At 34.1% G+C, this 20,211-nt stretch overlaps 1 protein-coding gene across 2 annotated transcripts in view; it reads right to left on the reverse strand.

Annotated features, from left to right (window-relative positions):
* The window catches only part of LOC100366496 (uncharacterized), a 38,192-nt gene that overhangs the window by 15,592 nt on the left and 2,389 nt on the right, over window positions 1–20,211 (reverse strand). The window contains exons 4-12 of one of the 2 annotated variants that reach the window (XM_006812548.3): window positions 18,125–18,188; window positions 9,015–9,152; window positions 6,422–6,512; window positions 4,885–4,979; window positions 3,142–3,260; window positions 2,291–2,339; window positions 1,522–1,621; window positions 553–659; window positions 265–306 (exon numbers count right to left, since the gene is read on the reverse strand). In XM_006812548.3, the coding sequence (XP_006812611.1) occupies window positions 265–306; window positions 553–659; window positions 1,522–1,621; window positions 2,291–2,339; window positions 3,142–3,260; window positions 4,885–4,979; window positions 6,422–6,512; window positions 9,015–9,152; window positions 18,125–18,188 (805 nt within the window). The remainder of the gene's footprint in view (window positions 1–264; window positions 307–552; window positions 660–1,521; window positions 1,622–2,290; window positions 2,340–3,141; window positions 3,261–4,884; window positions 4,980–6,421; window positions 6,513–9,014; window positions 9,153–18,124; window positions 18,189–20,211) is intronic. The other variant, XM_085503385.1, reaches the window with a different exon arrangement.

Below are 20,211 nucleotides of genomic sequence, written 5' to 3' on the forward strand. Positions count from 1 at the left end.
AAATCCAACCCCCCTCCCTCCCTCCCTGCCTCCCATGTAGATAATTCTGAAAAGGGGCATTCTTTCAACCATGGAAATATCCATTAAAGTAAGGTTGAAAATAGTACATGTGGAGTGTAACCATTTTGTCTTCAGTCGGCTCAGAAGGCTTTGTATAGTAAGACATGATGACATTAGTATTTACTTGCATTAATGTGCCTTAATCCAACTTTTCAAATCGTGCACACCATGTATTCTATCAACCTGTGCAAAGAAACCACTTACCCTGAGTTTGGGATTTTTCTGGCGCTGGAAATACTTCTCCAACTGTAAGACAAATAAAAGGTTATCTTTAGTACAATAAAAAAGAAATAACACTTTTGCAGTATTTTACCAATAACAAATAGAACTGCAATTCTCAACAAAAATCATGTCTCCCTATTTGCCACTCATTTTAGCGATAACATGTTACGCCATTCAAAGTACAACTGACAACACAAGTGCAGAACACGATTACGGTACGAGCAATAACTGCTAGAAGAGGTGCATGCAATGACAGATATATCAACTTACAATTGTTCTATCTATAGTATGCAGATAGTAAGATACAGGTTTTCCTGTCCACGACACTGAGCCTCTCAACGGGGATAGTTCCACGACTCGCATGATGGTGGCAACATCTGAAAATAAACAATGATACAATGACATCTCATTAATCCTAATAATACCATTTTACATCAATGCCAAGCGACAATTAAAATATTTTCTTTTCTAATTTTATTGTTGAATTATAAAATTATTACTATTATTATCTTTTGGATCACTTTGTTTCTGTTTAAATATTTCGCTCTAGCAATTCAACAATCTGATGCCACATTAAATGACATCAGTTCACTTTCATATTTATTTTCATGGTAAACAATAAAAGATAAATACGATAAATATTTATTCACCGCGTCAAAAGTAAATTGAGCTACATTTCAAGTAATGATAATAATAATAGTTGTGAAGTAAAAGTTTAAATCATAATCATAATAATAATAATAATAATATTAAACTTAAGATTAATAATTGTAACTGTAATGAACACTATCTGGTGTGGAATGCAGAAATAGTTTCTTCAAGCTTGTCCAATAACAAACAATAATAAATACACAGACCAACAAACAAAAAATACTTGTACTGGTAGCAGCTGATGTTACATAAACAATAATGAGCAATTTATAAATAAGAGATTTTTTATTTAAAAACTGAAATTATCTGACTTAGATTTACCTAAACTACTCTGTTTGAAAACACCTCCATTGGTTCCTGTAATTCTGTAATCAGTTTACCAATGACAAAAACTCACTAATAATTCATCTTCACGAAAGAAATAATTTTAAATTTTCTTTCAAACAATTCAGCCATATTCTAAAATAATTACTTATTCCTGATTATGGTAGGTTTTAGTTTTCAAAATGTTGGAAAAATCCAAGGTATGCCCTGTTATTAAATTTGTATGACAGGAAAATATTTCTTATAAATGAAGAAGTGACTCACCATTCAAATTCCTGTGTGTTATTTTAAAATTCAACGGGCAGAACGACTTCGAGGACACAATTTTTGCTCCTTCCTTCATGTTGGCGAACCGAAGCTTCAACTGATAGGTAGAAAAAGATCATTAATTACACACAATATTTACAAGAGTATCTTATATTTGCTGTCTTGAGATACCAATGGGAAATTTTACAGTTGGTTTTACAGTTGGCAAGCATTATATCAATGCCTAAATTAGATTGACATGTAAAAGAAGTTTGTTTTTAATTGACAGTGATGGAGGGGGAGAGGGTTTATAAAAATAGCTAACAATTCATGTCAGTCCACTGTGTCATGGACACCATCAGCCAAATACTGTAAAATACTCTATTTGCGCTATTTTCGCTGAAGGAGTGATTCAATGAAAATAAAATCCAGTGAATATACCCTTTTTCCTATATTTTACACTCAACTCATCAAAAATCAGTAAAAAATAAATTCCCATACAAAACACCCAAAAAAGTCTTTTCAGCGAAAATTAATTCCAGCTAAAATAAAGTATTTCACAGTAATTACTGATGTGATAACATTTATTTGTGGTATAACTTTATGGACATCTGTAAGTTTTTCAACAAATATTTATAGTGACAAGGAGAGACGAAGTAAACATTTCAAGCTACTTTACCAGTCAAACTAGGTTCAACTGATTTAGTACTTTACCAGATGCAGTCCCTTACAACACATGGCAACAGAGAATATGACAGAAATATTTATTATTAGTAATAGCATTCACCTGATGGTCTACTTCTGGTCCGAAGGCAAAATTGTTGACAAATATCACACTGTAAACAAGAAAAGCAATATTAATGAGATCTGTATAGTTCTGTAACCATGATGAATACTGAAAAAATAAAACTTAATTTTAGACCAAATGGACAACAACATTTCCCATTGGATACAGATATAATATAGCTCAGTGAGAAAAGTTGACTGACGTTCAAAAGGTTAAAATACCAGTACAGTATTAATCTATATGGACTGGATACAGTTTTTGCGGTTTGAAATCATCTGGCGTGTAAGTTGTACGACTGAGGGCAGCAAAAGCTGTATCCAGTCCATAAAGATTTTATCATATACCTTATAGGTGTATCGTAATTACGATTTTACCACAGTGTGACCTCAAACACACAACGAAATTTAGAATTTTGTTTTGATTGATGAAAACAGAGCACGCTGGGCCAGGCGTGATACAGGAAATTATTGCCCTGATGTGAGAGCGCACTTCTCATTGCGTCACGATCCGGGCAATAGGAGTTACGATATGATAGGATTGTTTAGGTCATATCTCAAGAATTACTAGCCAAATAATTATTTCCCATTTCATGGCAAACTAGTTAGTTAAATGAAACAAAGACAACATGGAGTCCAAGGTTGCCTTGATAGGAAGATAAACGTGCCAGAACAATCACAGTACAGACACATGTATTGCAACAGATCAATCCAAATTTTAAAGTTTCCCATTATTTCAGAAAGGGTGTGAAGAGGGGGGGGGGGGGGTGTTTACTGTACTGTACTGTTTACTGAATTACTTTGCAAATATAAATTTGATGAATTTCAACTACCCTTGTAGAGATGAATTCTCACCTAGCACTGGCAATCTTCTCTTTCATTTCATCACAAAGAAAATCACCTTTTTCCAATTTATAAGAACTGTGTTCTTTACCGTACCATTTCATCCACTTCCTGTACTCTATATCCATTCTCTGTAGAAAATAAATATAATAGCATAGCAACTGATCAACAGACAAAGAATTCTTTTAGATGGAAGTGACACGAGAGGGGCACTGCATTGTATTACCAACAGCTATGCAATCATACATATACACAATGCTAATATAACAGTGATAAATAGATGTACTGTAGAATACTTTATTTTAGTTGGAATTAATTTTGGCTGACAAGACTTTAGGTGTGTTTTATGGAATTTATTTTCATTGATTTTGATGAGTTGAATGTAAAATATAGAAAAAAGGTATATTTGCTGAATTTTATTTTCACTGAATCACCTATTCAGCTGAAATAGCAAATTCCAAGTAAAAATAAAGTATTTTACAGTATTGATTTCTAGCATTATCAACCACTGAGAATGTATCACGCAAGAACATTCATTTAGCGGGAATGAAAGGCAGTGAAAGTCGAAGAAATTTAACAAGTCAATGACAAAGCACCACCACATATGCTTTTAAGAACTAAAGCCAGACTTTTATTATCCCTTGTTTCGTGAACCCGCCGAATAAACAGAAGTCGAAATTGAAATAAAAATAAAATTTTATTTCAGCATAATTTCTCGCGCCCGTCGACTTGTAAGCGCAAAAAATTGCTAAAAAAAATATTATTTTTATCTTCATTTTTTTACCGCCCGCCGCATACCAAATCCAAGTTGCATTTTCGTGGGAGTATCTTTATCAAAGTACCGAAGTCTCGCGCAGATGAAAAACAAGGTTATACATGGAATAAAATTTTATTTCATTTCTTCTTTCCGATCAATGATCTCACTTACAATTCTGTGAGAATCACACAAATCTAATGGGAAAAAAGAATTAATTTTACTTTTTTTCCACCCTCAAAAAAATTGGCTTATAAAAACTCAAGAAACAAGGAATAAAAAAAATCTGGCCTAAATGATATTATGACCCCAAGGGACATTCTTAATATACCTTGATTGTAAATTGTGTCTAACAATATATGTAAAGTATTGTGTGTCAACTACATGTGCAGTTCGAATGAAATTGATCAATGCAGTGACAATAACAGGCAAAAACATGTTTTGATCCTAAAACCAAACTTCACAAGCACAGATCCGAAAACAAACAAACTTGCATTTGTAAGCTTTTGTGATAGACCTTTGTAGTGAATTTCGTTTAAGGTGGTCAAAGCCTTTCAGAGTTATGATGCATCATAAATGTTCATGAATCAGAAAATTAAAAATTAGTCACAAAGTTTGAATTGAAATTGGTTCATGCATCGTTGAGATAAGGCAGAAGATGCACACATGCACAAAAGTAACTGAAGTTATAAGCACTGTTCTGGACCATCCATGGCCGGCATGGCACTAACAATTCATTTATTATACCTATATCACAGGTGGCAAACTACAACTTGTCCCAAAACTAGGTGCCCTCATGGCCTTAAAAACAGTTTAGCACTGAAATAATCAGCATGAATTGAGACGAGAGGCAACCATCTGACTAACAGATTTTGATGCAAATTTGGCAAAGATTGTACTACAGGTAGCACTGCAAAATAAAACAATATTGTTTCTACTCATTGTGTATATTAGCATGTTTTCCAGAAAGAGGTGTGGGAAGTAAATAATTTGATCTGTACCTCTGAGTATGCAGCAGGTACATCAGCTTTCTCCACACCATATGCAATCTTACATTGGGTAGCAGCGGCTACTTGTAATACCACTTGACCAACACCTGCAATACATTAAAGTCATGATGGTGGGAAACAAAATAAAAACTAAAATGCAAACAAATTTATGACAGTGTACCAGTGAAGGCATCATTAGAATAACTTAATACCCTTCTTTATGTTCAAAAAAACTTTCAATTGAAGTTATCCAATATAAAATGGTATTATTGTGATAACAAGTAATTGCATTGCATAGTCCCCATTTCAAGTTTAAGAAATATATAAAGTTTGGGCAGACACAGTCAGAGAAGGTCAGAGATAAATTGCATTCACTGAAATAAAATGGCCACCACTCGGCCACTTTGAGTTTGTTGTGACAAACAAAGCCTCAATATTGCACAATCTGCGGCTCGTGCATACATGATATGTAATTTGTGCAATATTGTTTAAATACACCTGTTCAATTCAACTTTGAGAAAGAAAAGATAGATAGATAGATAGAGGGATAGGCACAAAGACCATTTGACACCCCCCCCACTCCCGGGCACACTTCATTTTAGGGATAATGGCACAAACTTGTAGTTTATCACCCAAGCTGCGTGTACATACAATACATAAAATGTTTGCATCGTTCAAGAAAAAACTACCTGTGGTTTTTCAAGCTTTAAAGTGAATCACATTTGTTTACCACCCTGTGTTCATTTTATAACAATTTTCATAAATGAAAAGTTTCCAACTGGCTTTTAAAGCAATAACTACCATAATAAAAAAAAAAATAACATGTCATATAAATCCCATCAATTTTATTCAAGACATCCAAGGAATACAAAAATTGTAGCCTTTTTAACTAAAACAGCCAATAGATTTTTAATGAGATTTTTGTATCTTAGTACTGCATATGCAAACTGTTATATAAGTGATCTGTTTAGATTTTCCAGTCACATACCCACATGAGGTCTTGCTCTCTCATAAAAAAAACTTGCCAAACTCTGCAAAATGGAAAATGACATGTTGGAAAACACCATAGGTGGAGAAAAACACAAAGCAATTCAAATTTCCAAGAAAAATGAACCCTACACAAAAAGTACATTTTATGCTAACATTTTTCTACTGGTTACTATAGCGACAGCATAGAATACATACTGAGACAGATTGATGAGTACTGTACAATTTCCGCGTAATATGCAAATTTTTAGCATCTCTACAGTACATTATTAATTAATCCGGGCTTGTACATAATAGTGAAGAAGAAACCCATTCTCAAGGCAAAAATTGACCAACTTATCCTAGCATAGATTGGAATAACACAAGAGATATGGGCATCAAGGCAATTTCGTCGATGCCTACATGTATACGAAGTTCAAACCCTGATTGATTAGAGAGTATGAGACTTGGAGGCCTTTACAACATATACCAAACTATTATATAGATCAGGAATTATTTACCATTAATAGAAAGAACATGATGGACTTGATCTACCAAAAACTATGAGCTACAAAGCACTCACCACTGCCAAGATCAATGAACGCATCGTCTTCGGTTATAGTGATCTCATCTATCATCTGCGCCACTAAGTCGTATGACGTCTCTCCGTACACCTGGAAAAGCGAGCAATTAGAGATTTTATAATCAGGATTTTATGAGTGATATGCAAGTGAAATGGTATTCAGCTACCAGGGTCATATCCATGGAGATACAAAAAGAGCTGTATTTATTGGAAGATGCATGTGCAGTTAAAGAAATGATGCAACTACATTATTTTCGAAGGGAAATATGTTGAATGAACCATGGGGGATGTCTTTAGCAGTTAAATGCATGATTGATTAAAGGTAAGTTATATTACATTTTTTTCCATGGCTGGAGACTGGATTTAGAAATGTGTAGGCACAACGTCAAAAGATCGAGGTCGGATAAAAAACTTAATTCCTTTAGTCCCCCCCCCCCCCACTGAAACTTAATTGATAAATATTGATCATGGCGTCAGACTACATTCACCATTAAATACAAATTGATAATCGGACAGTAGTATAGCATAGCACTTGGGCCCATGCCCTGAAATTGACCTCATTTGACGCACATATTTACATTCTGACCAAACCATTTTTTCGTCTTGGATGTTGTTTTTTGGCGATCCGCTCCGCTAGGATTGCCCTTATAATCACGTGTGTACGTGTGTACGTGTGCGTGTACGTGTGTGCGTGCGTGTGCGTGCATTTCCAGTGTTTTCACTTATTATTTCTTCTGTGATTTTTTTGGCTTGGCCGATTTCGTTCAAACTTGGCAGGTAGGTCACACCTTCACTCTAGTTATTAAGAAAAATCCGGAAATTTTTTTTGGCTCACCATTGCCATAGCAACAGCCAAAAAACTGATTTTTGGATAGCTTCGCGCCAAATGTATCTCCTCCTACAAATTTGGGATAAAACACTTCAGACATAGCTCATTCTACTCAGCTTGAGTGTGGGCACAAAGTTACTATTTGAATTTTTGATATCTGTTTTCATTACCGAGAAATTTGACCCCAAAGTTGGGGTAACTTTTCACCAGCAACAGCTTTTAACTCCTCTGTGATTTTTTCGGCTCAGCTGGGTTTGTTCATACTTCACAGGTAGGTCGTGCCGTCACTATTGGAAAAAAATCCTGGCCCACCACTGCCATTGCAACATCCAAAAACTTATTTTTGAATACTTTCGCCCCAAATGTATTACCTCCTACCAGTTTTGTACACAGTCAGCTGGCATCGGTGTAGCTGGGTGTATATGATAAAGGGAAGTTGTGCAACCAAATTTGCCGAGTTCGCAGTTTTTCGCCAATAAAAAAAAATAACTAAGGCAACAACTCACGGTTTTTCAGCATTTTTGTAATAAAGACATTATTCTCTATCAATAATCCGCCCAAAACAGGAACATTTCTACAAATTCTTGTGTTTTTTCGACGTTTTTCGAAAAACCTGCGATTAGGCTGCGAAAGTAGAACATTCCGGAGGGGGCGAAACGGAAGAGCCAAATTTAACGCGTAAAAATAGAACGCGTATTTTGACCTCTATGCGGTCGTTGCCAAAGAGCCCTGCGTCCATGCCTGGCGATGCTCTTCCGTTTCATCAGTTGCGTTTGTTTGATCAAAAATTTTGCAGTACTGTCAGTCACGACAATTGATGAATAAATTAATACACATAAAATATGAATCACGGGCTAATTCAATGGTCACCGAACACCCCACTACTAATAAACAATCTGTGGCAAGATAGTGTACTGTATATTTGACCCAGATTTGACAAGCGTGGTGCAGTTTTTTGCGCGTGTCCGTAATAATGCGCACAAAGGATTGTGGGACAGAGTCCTTTATTTGCTGGCATTCTTGACTTTTGACTGCAGTTCTTTTTTATATTTTAGAGTAAATGCTTCTGATATGCTCTTAGGTTGCTTAATATCCGTCTGAAATTCTGGACTGTGGTCATATTTTTCGATGAGGAGTCGTACTTAAATAACTCACCATGACTAGTGTTTTGCATTATGAAGTATATTGTTATGCAGTTTAGGTAAATATTTACCATTTCGTTATTTCGCTTCCCAGCATTTACAGGAAACGCTTCATTCTAGAAAATGCTATTGCAAAACGGTTGGAAATAAAAAATGTAACAGCAGAATACGTCCTAGCACAGTCACTCTACTAGTGACTGTGGTCCTAGTAATAAACTAAGTGACTTCTAAAGACTGAATGGTGTTTGCGAACTTCGTATTAGTTATAAACCGACGTTAGCTTCACGTTTATGTCACACCATGGAAACAGCCAACAACATGTTGCTTGTTTTTGAGCGGAGCGGATCGCCAACCAGCCTGCCGGCTTGTTTCATTTTCTGTTATTTTTGTCTATGATTGGATAGAAAAAAAACGAACTACAAATACTCCAAGATGTTTTTGACTTTATTAAAAAATAAAATCGTTTTTGTAGGATGGAAACTTTTTGAGGTTAACCCCCCCCCCCCCCCCCCCGAAAAAAAACTAAAGCAAACAAACAAGTTTTTTATCCGAGAACGATCTTTTGACGTAGTCCCTAAGCTTCTGGTACATCTTCTAAAATACCGTAACAAAACTGACAAACCTCAGGTGAGAAGGGTTCATAGCTGTTCAGTCGATCAGGATCAGTAACTGCATGGTTGTAAACCTGCTGCATGATATGGCGTAGTAAACCAGTGCCAGCTTTCTTTGAAACCCGATCAGGACAAGTCGTACCTTTCCACTAAAAATAAAATAAAATAAAACAGAAAAATTTATGCCATGTAGAATAGAAGAAACGATTGAGGGCAGTATAACAAGTTAATCTACTGTAACATACTAGTACTTTAAGAATTTTTGGGGCAGTTTATTTTCACTATTTTTTGATGAGTTGAATGTAAAATATATGAAAAAAAGCATATTCACTGGATTTTATTTTCATTGAATAAAAATAACTTCCAAGCAAAAATGAAGTATTTTACAGCATAGCTCTGACTGATGTCAATTTGAGTTATAATTTAAGTATCCATTAATTGTCTTCATAGTCAAATTTGATTTCACAAAATTCACCTAAGAAATTAATGTTAATTTTGAATCAAACTGACAGGAACACAACATTATTTACAGCTTTTGATTATAAAATTGGGACATAGCAAACAAAATATTTTGTAGAATACAACAACAGTGACCGGGTGAACATTGTCTAAGCTAAGGTTTTCAACCCAAATAATTACAATTATTTATGTCTGGGTGAATTGCAGAAAGATATGAAATGTACACAAAATCTAGTGCACTGATAGGATAAAAATACAACAGGTACATGTTAGCATTTCAGTGTTGATTTCCACAAGTGACAAATAATGGCCATTCAACCATTCAAGTGAAACCTTGTTTGTCCATTGTCTTGCTGGACAGACCACTTCATTCAGAAATAATCACAGAACATTATGCAGGTACATTGTATGTTTAGCATCTCCTAAACCTGGTAAACCGTGACATAAATTGTAAGTAAGTATTGATATTAAAAATTCCTCTTTTTGCTCGGTTTTGTGGCAGAAATGATTTACATGCGGTTTTGACAAAAATACTACATGTAGTAATATTTTATCCGTTGGAATCTGGAAAGTGTCCAATTTCAAAATAGAGGTTCTATTTTTTTGTAGATTAATAGAAAAAATTGAGAAAGGCATATTTCAATAATCTGGCATACAATAAATACAATCTTAGTTTTTGATAGAACAGATATGATACATGCACTCTAATTTGGATAAAGAACAATTGACGTGACAGATGCAAAAACTGTGACCTAAAAGAAGATTTGGAACACTTGCTGTGGGAATGTGAAGAAAGCCAGAAATTCTGGCAAAAATTTTAAATATTTTGGATAAATATATGTGCCAAAAATATCAATATTTGTCAAAAAAGAGGTAATTTTTAATTCTGGTGGCAAAAGTAACTTTCAAGCCCTGTGGAAGCACTTAATTCTACTTGGGAAATACGACTTAAACTTATTCATTGAAAGAGTAAAACAAACCTTTAACTTAGCAAAATCGATCGCAGAACAATATAACACGAAATATTTGTTAACATTATAATACTGTAAATATATACATATATAACATGAGCGACATTGACCTTGTTTTAGTGTTTTTGTATTACGATCAACTGTTTTTGTTCATTTTTTTTTGTATTAATAAAAAAAGACGAAAAAAGAGCAACCTTCTCAGATGATGTTTGAAAGACTGTACTACATGTAGTTTGTGAACAAGAAACTGAGAAGTTAATCTCACTGAAACTGTTTGACAGGAGTCACAATGTACTCACGATAGATCTGGCTTGAGCCAAATGTTGACATACATTGAAATACATGTAAGGTCATCAGGACACTGACATAATGATTTCATCAGGCCAATGAAATAATGACGTCAACAGGCCAATGAAATAATGAGGTCATCAGGACACTTAAATAATGATGTCATCAGGACACTGAAATAATGATGTCATCAGGACACTGAAATAATGTCATCAGGACACTGAAATAATGTCATCAGGCCAATGAAATAATGACGTCATCAGCACACTGAAATAATGACGTCATCAGGACACTGAAATAATGACGTCATCAGGACACTGAAATAATGACGTCATCAAGACACTGAAATAATGACGTCATCAGGCCAATGAAACAATGACGTCACCAGGACACTGAAATAATGATGTCATCTGATCAGGACACTGAAATAATGACGTCATCAGGACAATGAAAAAAAAATGACGTCATCTGGACAATGAAACAAGCAGCCTGTCGGCTGAGATAGCTCCGCTGTTAGCAATGCACATGGCAATTAAAGAACAGAAGATATCATTAGAAAATGAACAAATCTGAGAGAGGTCCACATGTAGTACCTATATGTATAATATATCAAAGCAATTGGACTTGCGGTTTTCAACAAGAAGTCGAAAATATCACTTTTTACGAAAAATTACAAAAATATTTATCAAAATTAGAGAATTAAAGATATCATCATGAAATGAACAAATCTGAGAGAGGTCCACATGTAGTACCTATATATGTAATATCAAAGCAATTGGACTTGCGGTTTTCAACAAGAAGTCGAAAATATCACTTTTTACCAAAAATTACAAAAATATTCACCGAAATTAGAGAATTAAAGATATCATTACAAAATGAACAAATCTGAGAGAGGTCCACATGTAGTACCTATATATGTAATATCAAAGCAATTGGACTTGCGGTTTTCAACAAGAAGTCGAAAATATCACTTTTTACCAAAAATTACAAAAATATTCACCAAAATTAGAGAATTAAAGATATCATTACAAAATGAACAAATCTGAGAGAGGTCCACATGTAGTACCTATATATGTAATATCAAAGCAATTGGACTTGCGGTTTTCAACAAGAGGTCGAAAATATCACTTTTTACCAAAAATTACAAAAATATTCACCAAAATTAGAGAATTGAAGATATCATTACAAAATGAACAAATCTGAGAGAGGTCGACATGTAGTACCTATATATGTAAATATCAAAGCAATTGGACTTGCGGTTTTCAACAAGAAGTCGAAAATATCACTTTTTACCAAAAATGACAAAAATATTCACCAAAATTAGAGAATTAAAGATATCATTACAAAATGAACAAATCTGAGAGAGGTCCACATGTAGTACCTATATATGTAATATCAAAGCAATTGCACTTGCGGTTTTCAACAAGAAGTCGAAAATATCACTTTTTACTAAAAATGACAAAAATATTCACCAAAATTAGAGAATTGAAGATATCATCATGAAATGAACAAATCTGAGAGAGGTCTACCCAAGGTACATATACACCAAGTATCAAAGCATTCAGGCTTGTAGTTTTCAAGAAGAAGTCGAAAAAGTAAAACATTGACACGGACGACGGAGACGGACGACGACGACGACGACGGACAATCACTCATATGATAAGCTCCGCTCGACAAAGTCGACAGCGGAGCTAAAAAATGATGTCATCAGGATTCAGGACATTGAAATACCATTTGAAAACTCAACCCAGGTTGGTAAGTTGTAGCAAAACAGAGTCGCATACATGTCATTTTTTCATATCTTCCAGGATACAATATTTTAATGAATTTTGTTCCTTTTCCCTGGTATTATTCATATGTAAATATGTACTACGTGCACATTTTAGGGGACTTTTACACAGAAATCGGGGGGAAAAACACAAAAAAAAGGACTGGCACAACACATATCGTATATAATCATGAATAATTCAGGTTTTTTGTTCTCTTTATCTGAAAAGATTCTGATCTCAGCTCAAACAAAGCACTGTTGTAAGACCAATGTTGGGGATGGCTAAGGAGACACTGTGTCTGCATTTCATCCCTTGGCAATTCAAGAGAGTTTAAATATTAAAACCAGTCGTGAGTAGTACACACTATAATCAGATAATTTCCCCTAAAGATGTAATGCATCCACCCAAACCATCTGTATACCATAATTTAACTTTTTTGATAATATAAATCTATATTGTCCCTTAAAACACAAAATGCAATGAGGTTTATTCCTATTCTGTGTATAAATATAATGACATAACACCGAGCACATGTCACCTGTCTAGTCAGGCAAATTAAGTAAGGGGATAACAGTGTTGTAAAATGATGTCACAGAATGCTCAATGAAAGCCTCCACACATTGCTGAAATGAATGGAAAAAAACGGCATCAGCAGGCAATGTGGTATTCGGTAGAAATCTACAACATCGCAGTTACTATCATTTTCTAACCTAATGTTCTTATTTAGAACAAATTAACAGGATTGTTATCAGTAACGCATTTCAGTTAAAAATGATAAATTATCTGAGACGTGTTGAAAGCGAAGAATTTCAATCAAAGAGTTTATAACTATACAATGTACCGGCAAAATATTGAACCGGTGTCCTAAGTGGTGTTTTTTTACTTGCAACTCAGCAGAACTCTTATTGTGAACAAGTACAGTAGATAAGATTGAAATGTGTTAAGTATGTATAGTTGGAAAGCTGCTTTGGTAGAAGTCTTGATTCCTACCCCAGTACAGTTGCATTTGATTTGCACCTTTATTCTGCACGCATAAATTCAAGTACAGTAAACTAGATATGCACGAATTCTTGCAGTATTTTGTCTGTATTGCTATAAGTAGTACACACACTTACATAGCCCCATGACCCCTCCTCGTTTTTTAAACAAATTTGGACCTTACATCAAAACATCGTACTGTATGACTGCATTGCTATGGATATGCACCGTCAGACATTACTCATATTTGGTATGTCAGATTGTGTGTGGGCAAGTAATGCCAAGAACACAGACATGTACAATGGAACTAAAGGTGTTTTACGTCAGTTCTTTTGAGTGCCTAGCATCATACTTCCAGTCACGTAAAAATACAGTATAAATGAAATTATTGCCTTCTACTTTAGATATCTTACTTCCCACTCAACAAGTTAGACAATAAATGCCCAAGGCATCGATTCAAATTAACAAAAACTAATTATTTTACGTCAAGTATAAACACTCATCCAAATAAGCGAGAAACAATTTTAATTTTATATTTTTATATTAGAATATGCCACTTTTGAGACAAAAATATTAGATGTAAATTAGGAATGTAATATCACATATGTATAGTTGATAGTTAAATTTTAAATACTGTATTAATATTTTCCACTGTTTATACTAGTATTTGATGAAAGGCATGAAATTGGACAGCAGTTCCATTTTGTAGTGATGAAATATGAACACAATGTACATGGTTGATCTAGCAGTTTTCGGCAACTGTATTTGATGTCTTTCTGAATTCAAGCCTTGCAATAAGATTGCGTTGTGTGGTCCCTGACGCCCCTAACCCCAAATTTACAGGGACAAATACACATATTATAGTGGCAGACACAAAAATATCACCACTCTTGTTTTATATTAAAAGGAGTTTAACACTTGGAATAGAGGTCATACCATCATCAGAGCAAATCTACCTAATATTTGGCACTTCAATCTATTATTATGGCAACATCATTAACCTGAAGGATCATGATCTATTGAACTTTCCATGGATCTATATGATATATAAAATTGGTTCTAGGGGTTCTGTCGCTACCATTCCAAAAACAAAAAATAGAGCCTCGCAATCAAGCGGAGTGAATGGACAGTATTATTTGTAATGCATCTTGCCCATAATAGATATTATTGAAATTTGAAATCTCTGTCAGTCAGGGTTACCATATTTCTGCCTAGAGACAACTCTCATTTAAACACACCTTATGGACAGTAAATGGATGGTTATGAAAATTAACCACTGTTCTGCATCATGATATTAATGCAGTATAACAAACAACCCCGGATACTCTGCTGTATTGTTGTAAATAGTAAAAAGAAATTGCATTATCCATTGCTGCAGAGTAATGAAACTAAAAACTAGTCTTGTTAAATAATTTCATCAAGATGGGACGGATTGATCACTCCAAATAACATCAAGGTCATTTAGAACAACCTTTATGACATCATCTGTATTTTCAGCTCAACACTCATTTTAAAAGTCGGCTTCTTTCACATTGATGAACATCAACATGTCAAACTGTCATCTTAAAACAGTTGTCATGGTAATTCATCACTTGTCCTTAACTGTCATGGCAACTGATGGATAAATCTATGCAAATTGCTCCCTGACATTATTTCATATAATTATCATTAAAAGCTAGCATAGAGCAAGTTTCCCCATGATTTTACTTTACATAATTTTTTTTTTCAATTGATCCAGGAACAATTTTACAGGAAATATGGGCTTGGAAAGTAATACTTTTTCTTTACTTTTCCTCTAGTAAAATCTAGAGAATGTAAGAGTTTTTTTTCCAGTGAATAAATAACCACAATTGTTGGAATCTGAATATTGTGAAAAATAATAATGTTGAAATACATTATTTTATTTCACATTATTCATGTATTTTACAAAAATCAATCAATAAACAAGGAATTCCTTCTATCAATTGACTAACATAACTGTTTTCATAATTTAAATAAAAATGGCACATCCAGCAGACACACAAAAAAAAAATTGAGATAAAAATCATCTATTAAGAACAAGAAGAAAAGAAAGCCCTCTTTCATACACACCAATATTCATTGACGTCTATTGAACAAAGAACTTCACTTGGCAAGAATCAGGTCATGTGTTGTTCCCATGGTAACCACTAATTTACAAATGTAATTTGCATGCAGTGTTAATACTTGTACAACTGCAAGGCATTATGTCAATTCAGGAAACTAATTTTCCTCCAATTAACTATCCATCTAGGCTGAATATTGTCACAATACCTTCACCAATTTCAAAATATTATCATCATGTTTTATTATAGACAAAATAAATTTAGTTTTTTCCCCCGGATAGAAATTTAATATTAGCTGACAACACAAGGCTAGCCAGGGTCTTTTTTTGCTCCATAATTGACACTAGTATTTTCTTTCCCAGGTATACTGAACAGGTACTATAGTAAGTTGTACAGTTGCAGCATTAACAGACAATACATGCAAAGATCAACAATAGTTTATGCTACAATACTATCACATACATTTGTATATGCGTTTATGCAATATATTTTATCATTATTTTATATCACTAAATTTCAGATTAATAAAGAACCATGTTAAATCGGTTATTCCTGTCTAAGTCAAGTTAGCAGTTTTATTTTATATATTCTCAATATACTATGTGTATGTGTATGACTGCTGTATCCAGTATAGCAACCATTACTGACAATTTATCTTATAATTGCTAAATACAACATAATATTATGGAGCAGGCCACAACATGATATTTTGCCATCTTGACTATATACAGTTTGTTAAGTGGTCTTTGACATCATACATTGTTGACCACTCAGCATCGGATTTAATTACAGTCAGCTGGTGCACAAGTGATAATAAAACAAATTATTGAAAATGACACAGTCCCTGTTAAATTTTTGAAAGTTCTCTTTGTGCTTGTCATATTAAAGCGGAGGGGTTGTCGCGAGCATGTCCTTGAAACTTGAGTCCCAAGTGTCGTATACAACAGATTACGAGACGACCCCTCCTGTTTAAGACATAACAAAGAAAAACATAGATCACAAGTGAAAGCATGTCCAAGTTATCACATTTTAAACAAACAAGATGGTCGCCAGTCGGCCATATTTGATCAAATTGCAAATTGAATTGACATGTACGTGTGTCCATCTATGACATGCTAAATATCAATGAAAATGATACATCCAAAATACGACATTTTCAAAAAACAAGATGGCTGCCAGTCGGCCATTTTGAATTAAATGGCTAAACCACTGCATGTGCATATGTCCCACATAAAGTACTAGGCACATGCAAAGAATGAACAGAATCGGTCCAAAGGATTCTGAAATATGACTTCGGACAGACGCACGGAGGCCGAATCATAAGTCCCTGTTTTCGGACTAACGCTAATAAAATTCGGCTGAATTCATTGTTTCTGTGTGGAAAAATCTAATTACACACCTAATTACACAAATAACATAGAACACTTTCCTGGGGAATTTGAAACCAAAATTGTCATCTGATTGGCTGCTGAGCTGAAATGCCAATTTTCAGAGGCAATACGAAAAAACAGATTCATTGTGAAATGGAATGAAAGAAATGCTTAAATTTGATGATTTTTTTAAAATTAAAACAGTGGCCATTTGGCCATCTTGAATCTGATCGTCACAATAATACCTGTGCATATGTGTGACATGGTGTATATATATAAAGTTTGAACATGATTAGTCAAAGCATTCATAAAGACAAAAATGACCGCAAGTCACCCATTTCAGATCTGATCTGAAAAACAAATCGACGTGCAACAGGGATCCATAATTTTAATAATGTATGTACCAAGTTTGAACAAAATCCATCCATAAATGTTTGATTTAGACAATTTTTCAGCACAAAAATAGCTGCAATTTGGGCATCTTGAATCAGATCGTGAAACAAAATGATGTGCATATGTATAATATCATGCATGATGTATGTGTGAAGTTTGAATATAATCGGTCCAGGCATGTCTAAGATACAGGTACGCACACACACAGGTCAATCCATGAATACCTGTTTTCGAACGACGCCCGAATGGGAACTAATAAGCAAAGTCAGGGATTTGGTTAAGAGACGGCCTCCAGCCATATGGCCTGCTATAAGTCCAAATTGGCTGTCTACTCTGCCTACTCGACCGCCTATGCCGGTCTTGCTGCAGCACTTCAGACTGCTGAGAGCCTTTTTATTTATTTTTTGGCCTGTTTTTACAGGATGATGGCCTGCTATTAAATGAATTTGTGAAACATTTTGGCTAGTGTTGACCCTGTCACAACGCTTGGCATATGCAGAGATCTCCAACTTTAATGCCACTACTGTCACTGATTTTCAGCTATTATAAGCTTTAATTGGGATACAAAAAACTTGCCTTCCCAATATGTCTGCTGTATCTAGGCAACAACATGTAACATAGAAAAAAAAAAGACATCCTCTAAACGGAGATGCTAAATAGATTTAAGTGCAAAGGTTACACTGAAATTAGAATCTGTTTTAAAAATAACACAGCCACAAAATCACACAGGGAATTTATTGCCTATTGTATTAATGCTTACACTCCAAAGAAAAATTACCGGGTATACAGTATTAAAAATTATAACATACCAGAGTAAGGATCCCATCAATTGCCCGATTGTACTTTTCACACAGTACAGACATGCTTTGATAGCTAAAAATAGAGAGAAAATTAATCAGCACATGATATCGACAGACAGAAAGGACATTACAATCGGTACAAGGTCGTTTTATTTTCACTAACAAATGATTTCATATAATTGTAAGTTAATACTGCAGTGAAACAGTATTATTGTATTTTGCAGCCTTGTCCCCCCATTGTACAAGGGCAGTTATTTTTTAATATGCCACGAATGGTTTTCTGGTAAATTAAAGTGGAGGCCACTGTATGTTTATTTTTTCCAAGGTTACAACTACACTTCCTGCACGTTTTGTTGCATTAGTAATACAGGTACACATACTGGCATTTTTATATTGACATGCAAAAATGTCTTGTTTCTATTGTCCTTGAGTTCAGACTGCATGTTGTTAGATTTCCATTTTATAGTGGAGACATTTACGACCTGGACTACAGAATATGCGAGTGTGGTCTTATGTATAGTAATGATATGACACACAAATAAAACGACTGACTGAATTTGGAATATTTTGGAGTTGAGCTGAATACATACACAGATGCAAACCATCAGAATACATGTACAGTTTAAATAAAAATTATGATAAATAGTTTGAATAATGTAGAATATCCTTTTTTTTTTCACTTCAAACTTATTTTTATGCTATATTTTAGTAAATCAGTCAAACTAAATTCCAGCGAAAATAATTATTTTTAATTTGTTGTATATCAAAATCAATAAATTGCAGGTCCCAAGCCCAATTAGTGGAATTAAAATAAAAAAGTTTACAGAATGGAAGAGAAAAAATAAAAATAATAAAAAAGCTTTCAAATATGAAAAACAAATCTATAGTAAATGGAAATATTATGTTCAACAATGAAAAGTCCTCCCACTGTTGAAAGAGCATTCTCACCCATTGCCCCGTCTTCCACTATCAATACAATTCTGTCCATTATAGCATAAAAAATGAGGAAAATAACTAGGAAATAGCCCCCCCCCCCCCAAAAAAAAACGTCTAGATATCCAACAAGCCAAAAATACCATAATGAGAACATTAAGCAAACACTTATAGACTCAGGAATTTGGTTTCTTTTAACAAGCCTTGTCAAAGGTCAATCAAGAATGTATTGTTACTTAAAGGCGTCCCTATTTTTCATAACAATCAAATAACCCACCTAACTCCACAGCCAGCTGCACTCGCATAGCTGCACATCAAAACATGCAGGCGCTATTTAAAAATGGCCGCCACATAAATATCTCGTATTTAAGATTTCAGTTAAATTTCAGTGAAATGCAACAACTTAAGCCACAGAAGATGCTTCTTTTTGTTGGGGTGAGGATGGGGTGTTTATAATCTTGAGAAAAGCAAGTAAAGACAGCAATTGAGGTGTTAGCTGGGCAGAATGATATCTAGGTCATCAATGGTCATCCTATAAGCTATTGAATTGAATAGCTAACTACATGTAAATATAATTACTTGCAATTATTCTGGTAAATATTTAAAAAAATAATTATTAATTATTAGTGTTACTAATACTTTCATAGTAGAACAGTTAAAACTCAATATTTCCAAATATTTTTAATTCAATTTAGAAACACTGATTTATAAGATTGACAGCAAAAAAGAAACAAAAACAAAAATTTTACTAATAGATTTAAAGAAATAATTTGAATGTAGCTTCATATTATGGTACAAGTCCCGGTGGACAGACTTCAACCACAGAACAAAGAAAATAATTTCAAGGTCGCTAAGGGTCAAGGGCTTCATGGAACAGAAACTATACATTGTAGTATGCTTTTTGACCATTTAAAGTTAAACTGACATTCCTTTTATCTTTAAACATACCAACAACATCACATTAATACATGATAAAGGCATACACTTTCAATAAACAGCAAAAAATGTATAAAGTCAGAGAAAGTTAAATGCCGACTACTGTACTTACATTTATGTCTAATTTGGTGATTTAAAAATCTAAAATCAATGAACACAAACCAAGAATGAATTTACTAAATTACTATATCTGGAATTTGAGATTTTATTTTTATTTACCTAGGAAT

The sequence above is a fragment of the Saccoglossus kowalevskii genome, chromosome 9 (genome assembly GCF_978046115.1).
Source record: "Saccoglossus kowalevskii chromosome 9, keSacKowa6.1, whole genome shotgun sequence".
Lineage (NCBI taxonomy): Eukaryota > Metazoa > Hemichordata > Enteropneusta > Harrimaniidae > Saccoglossus > Saccoglossus kowalevskii.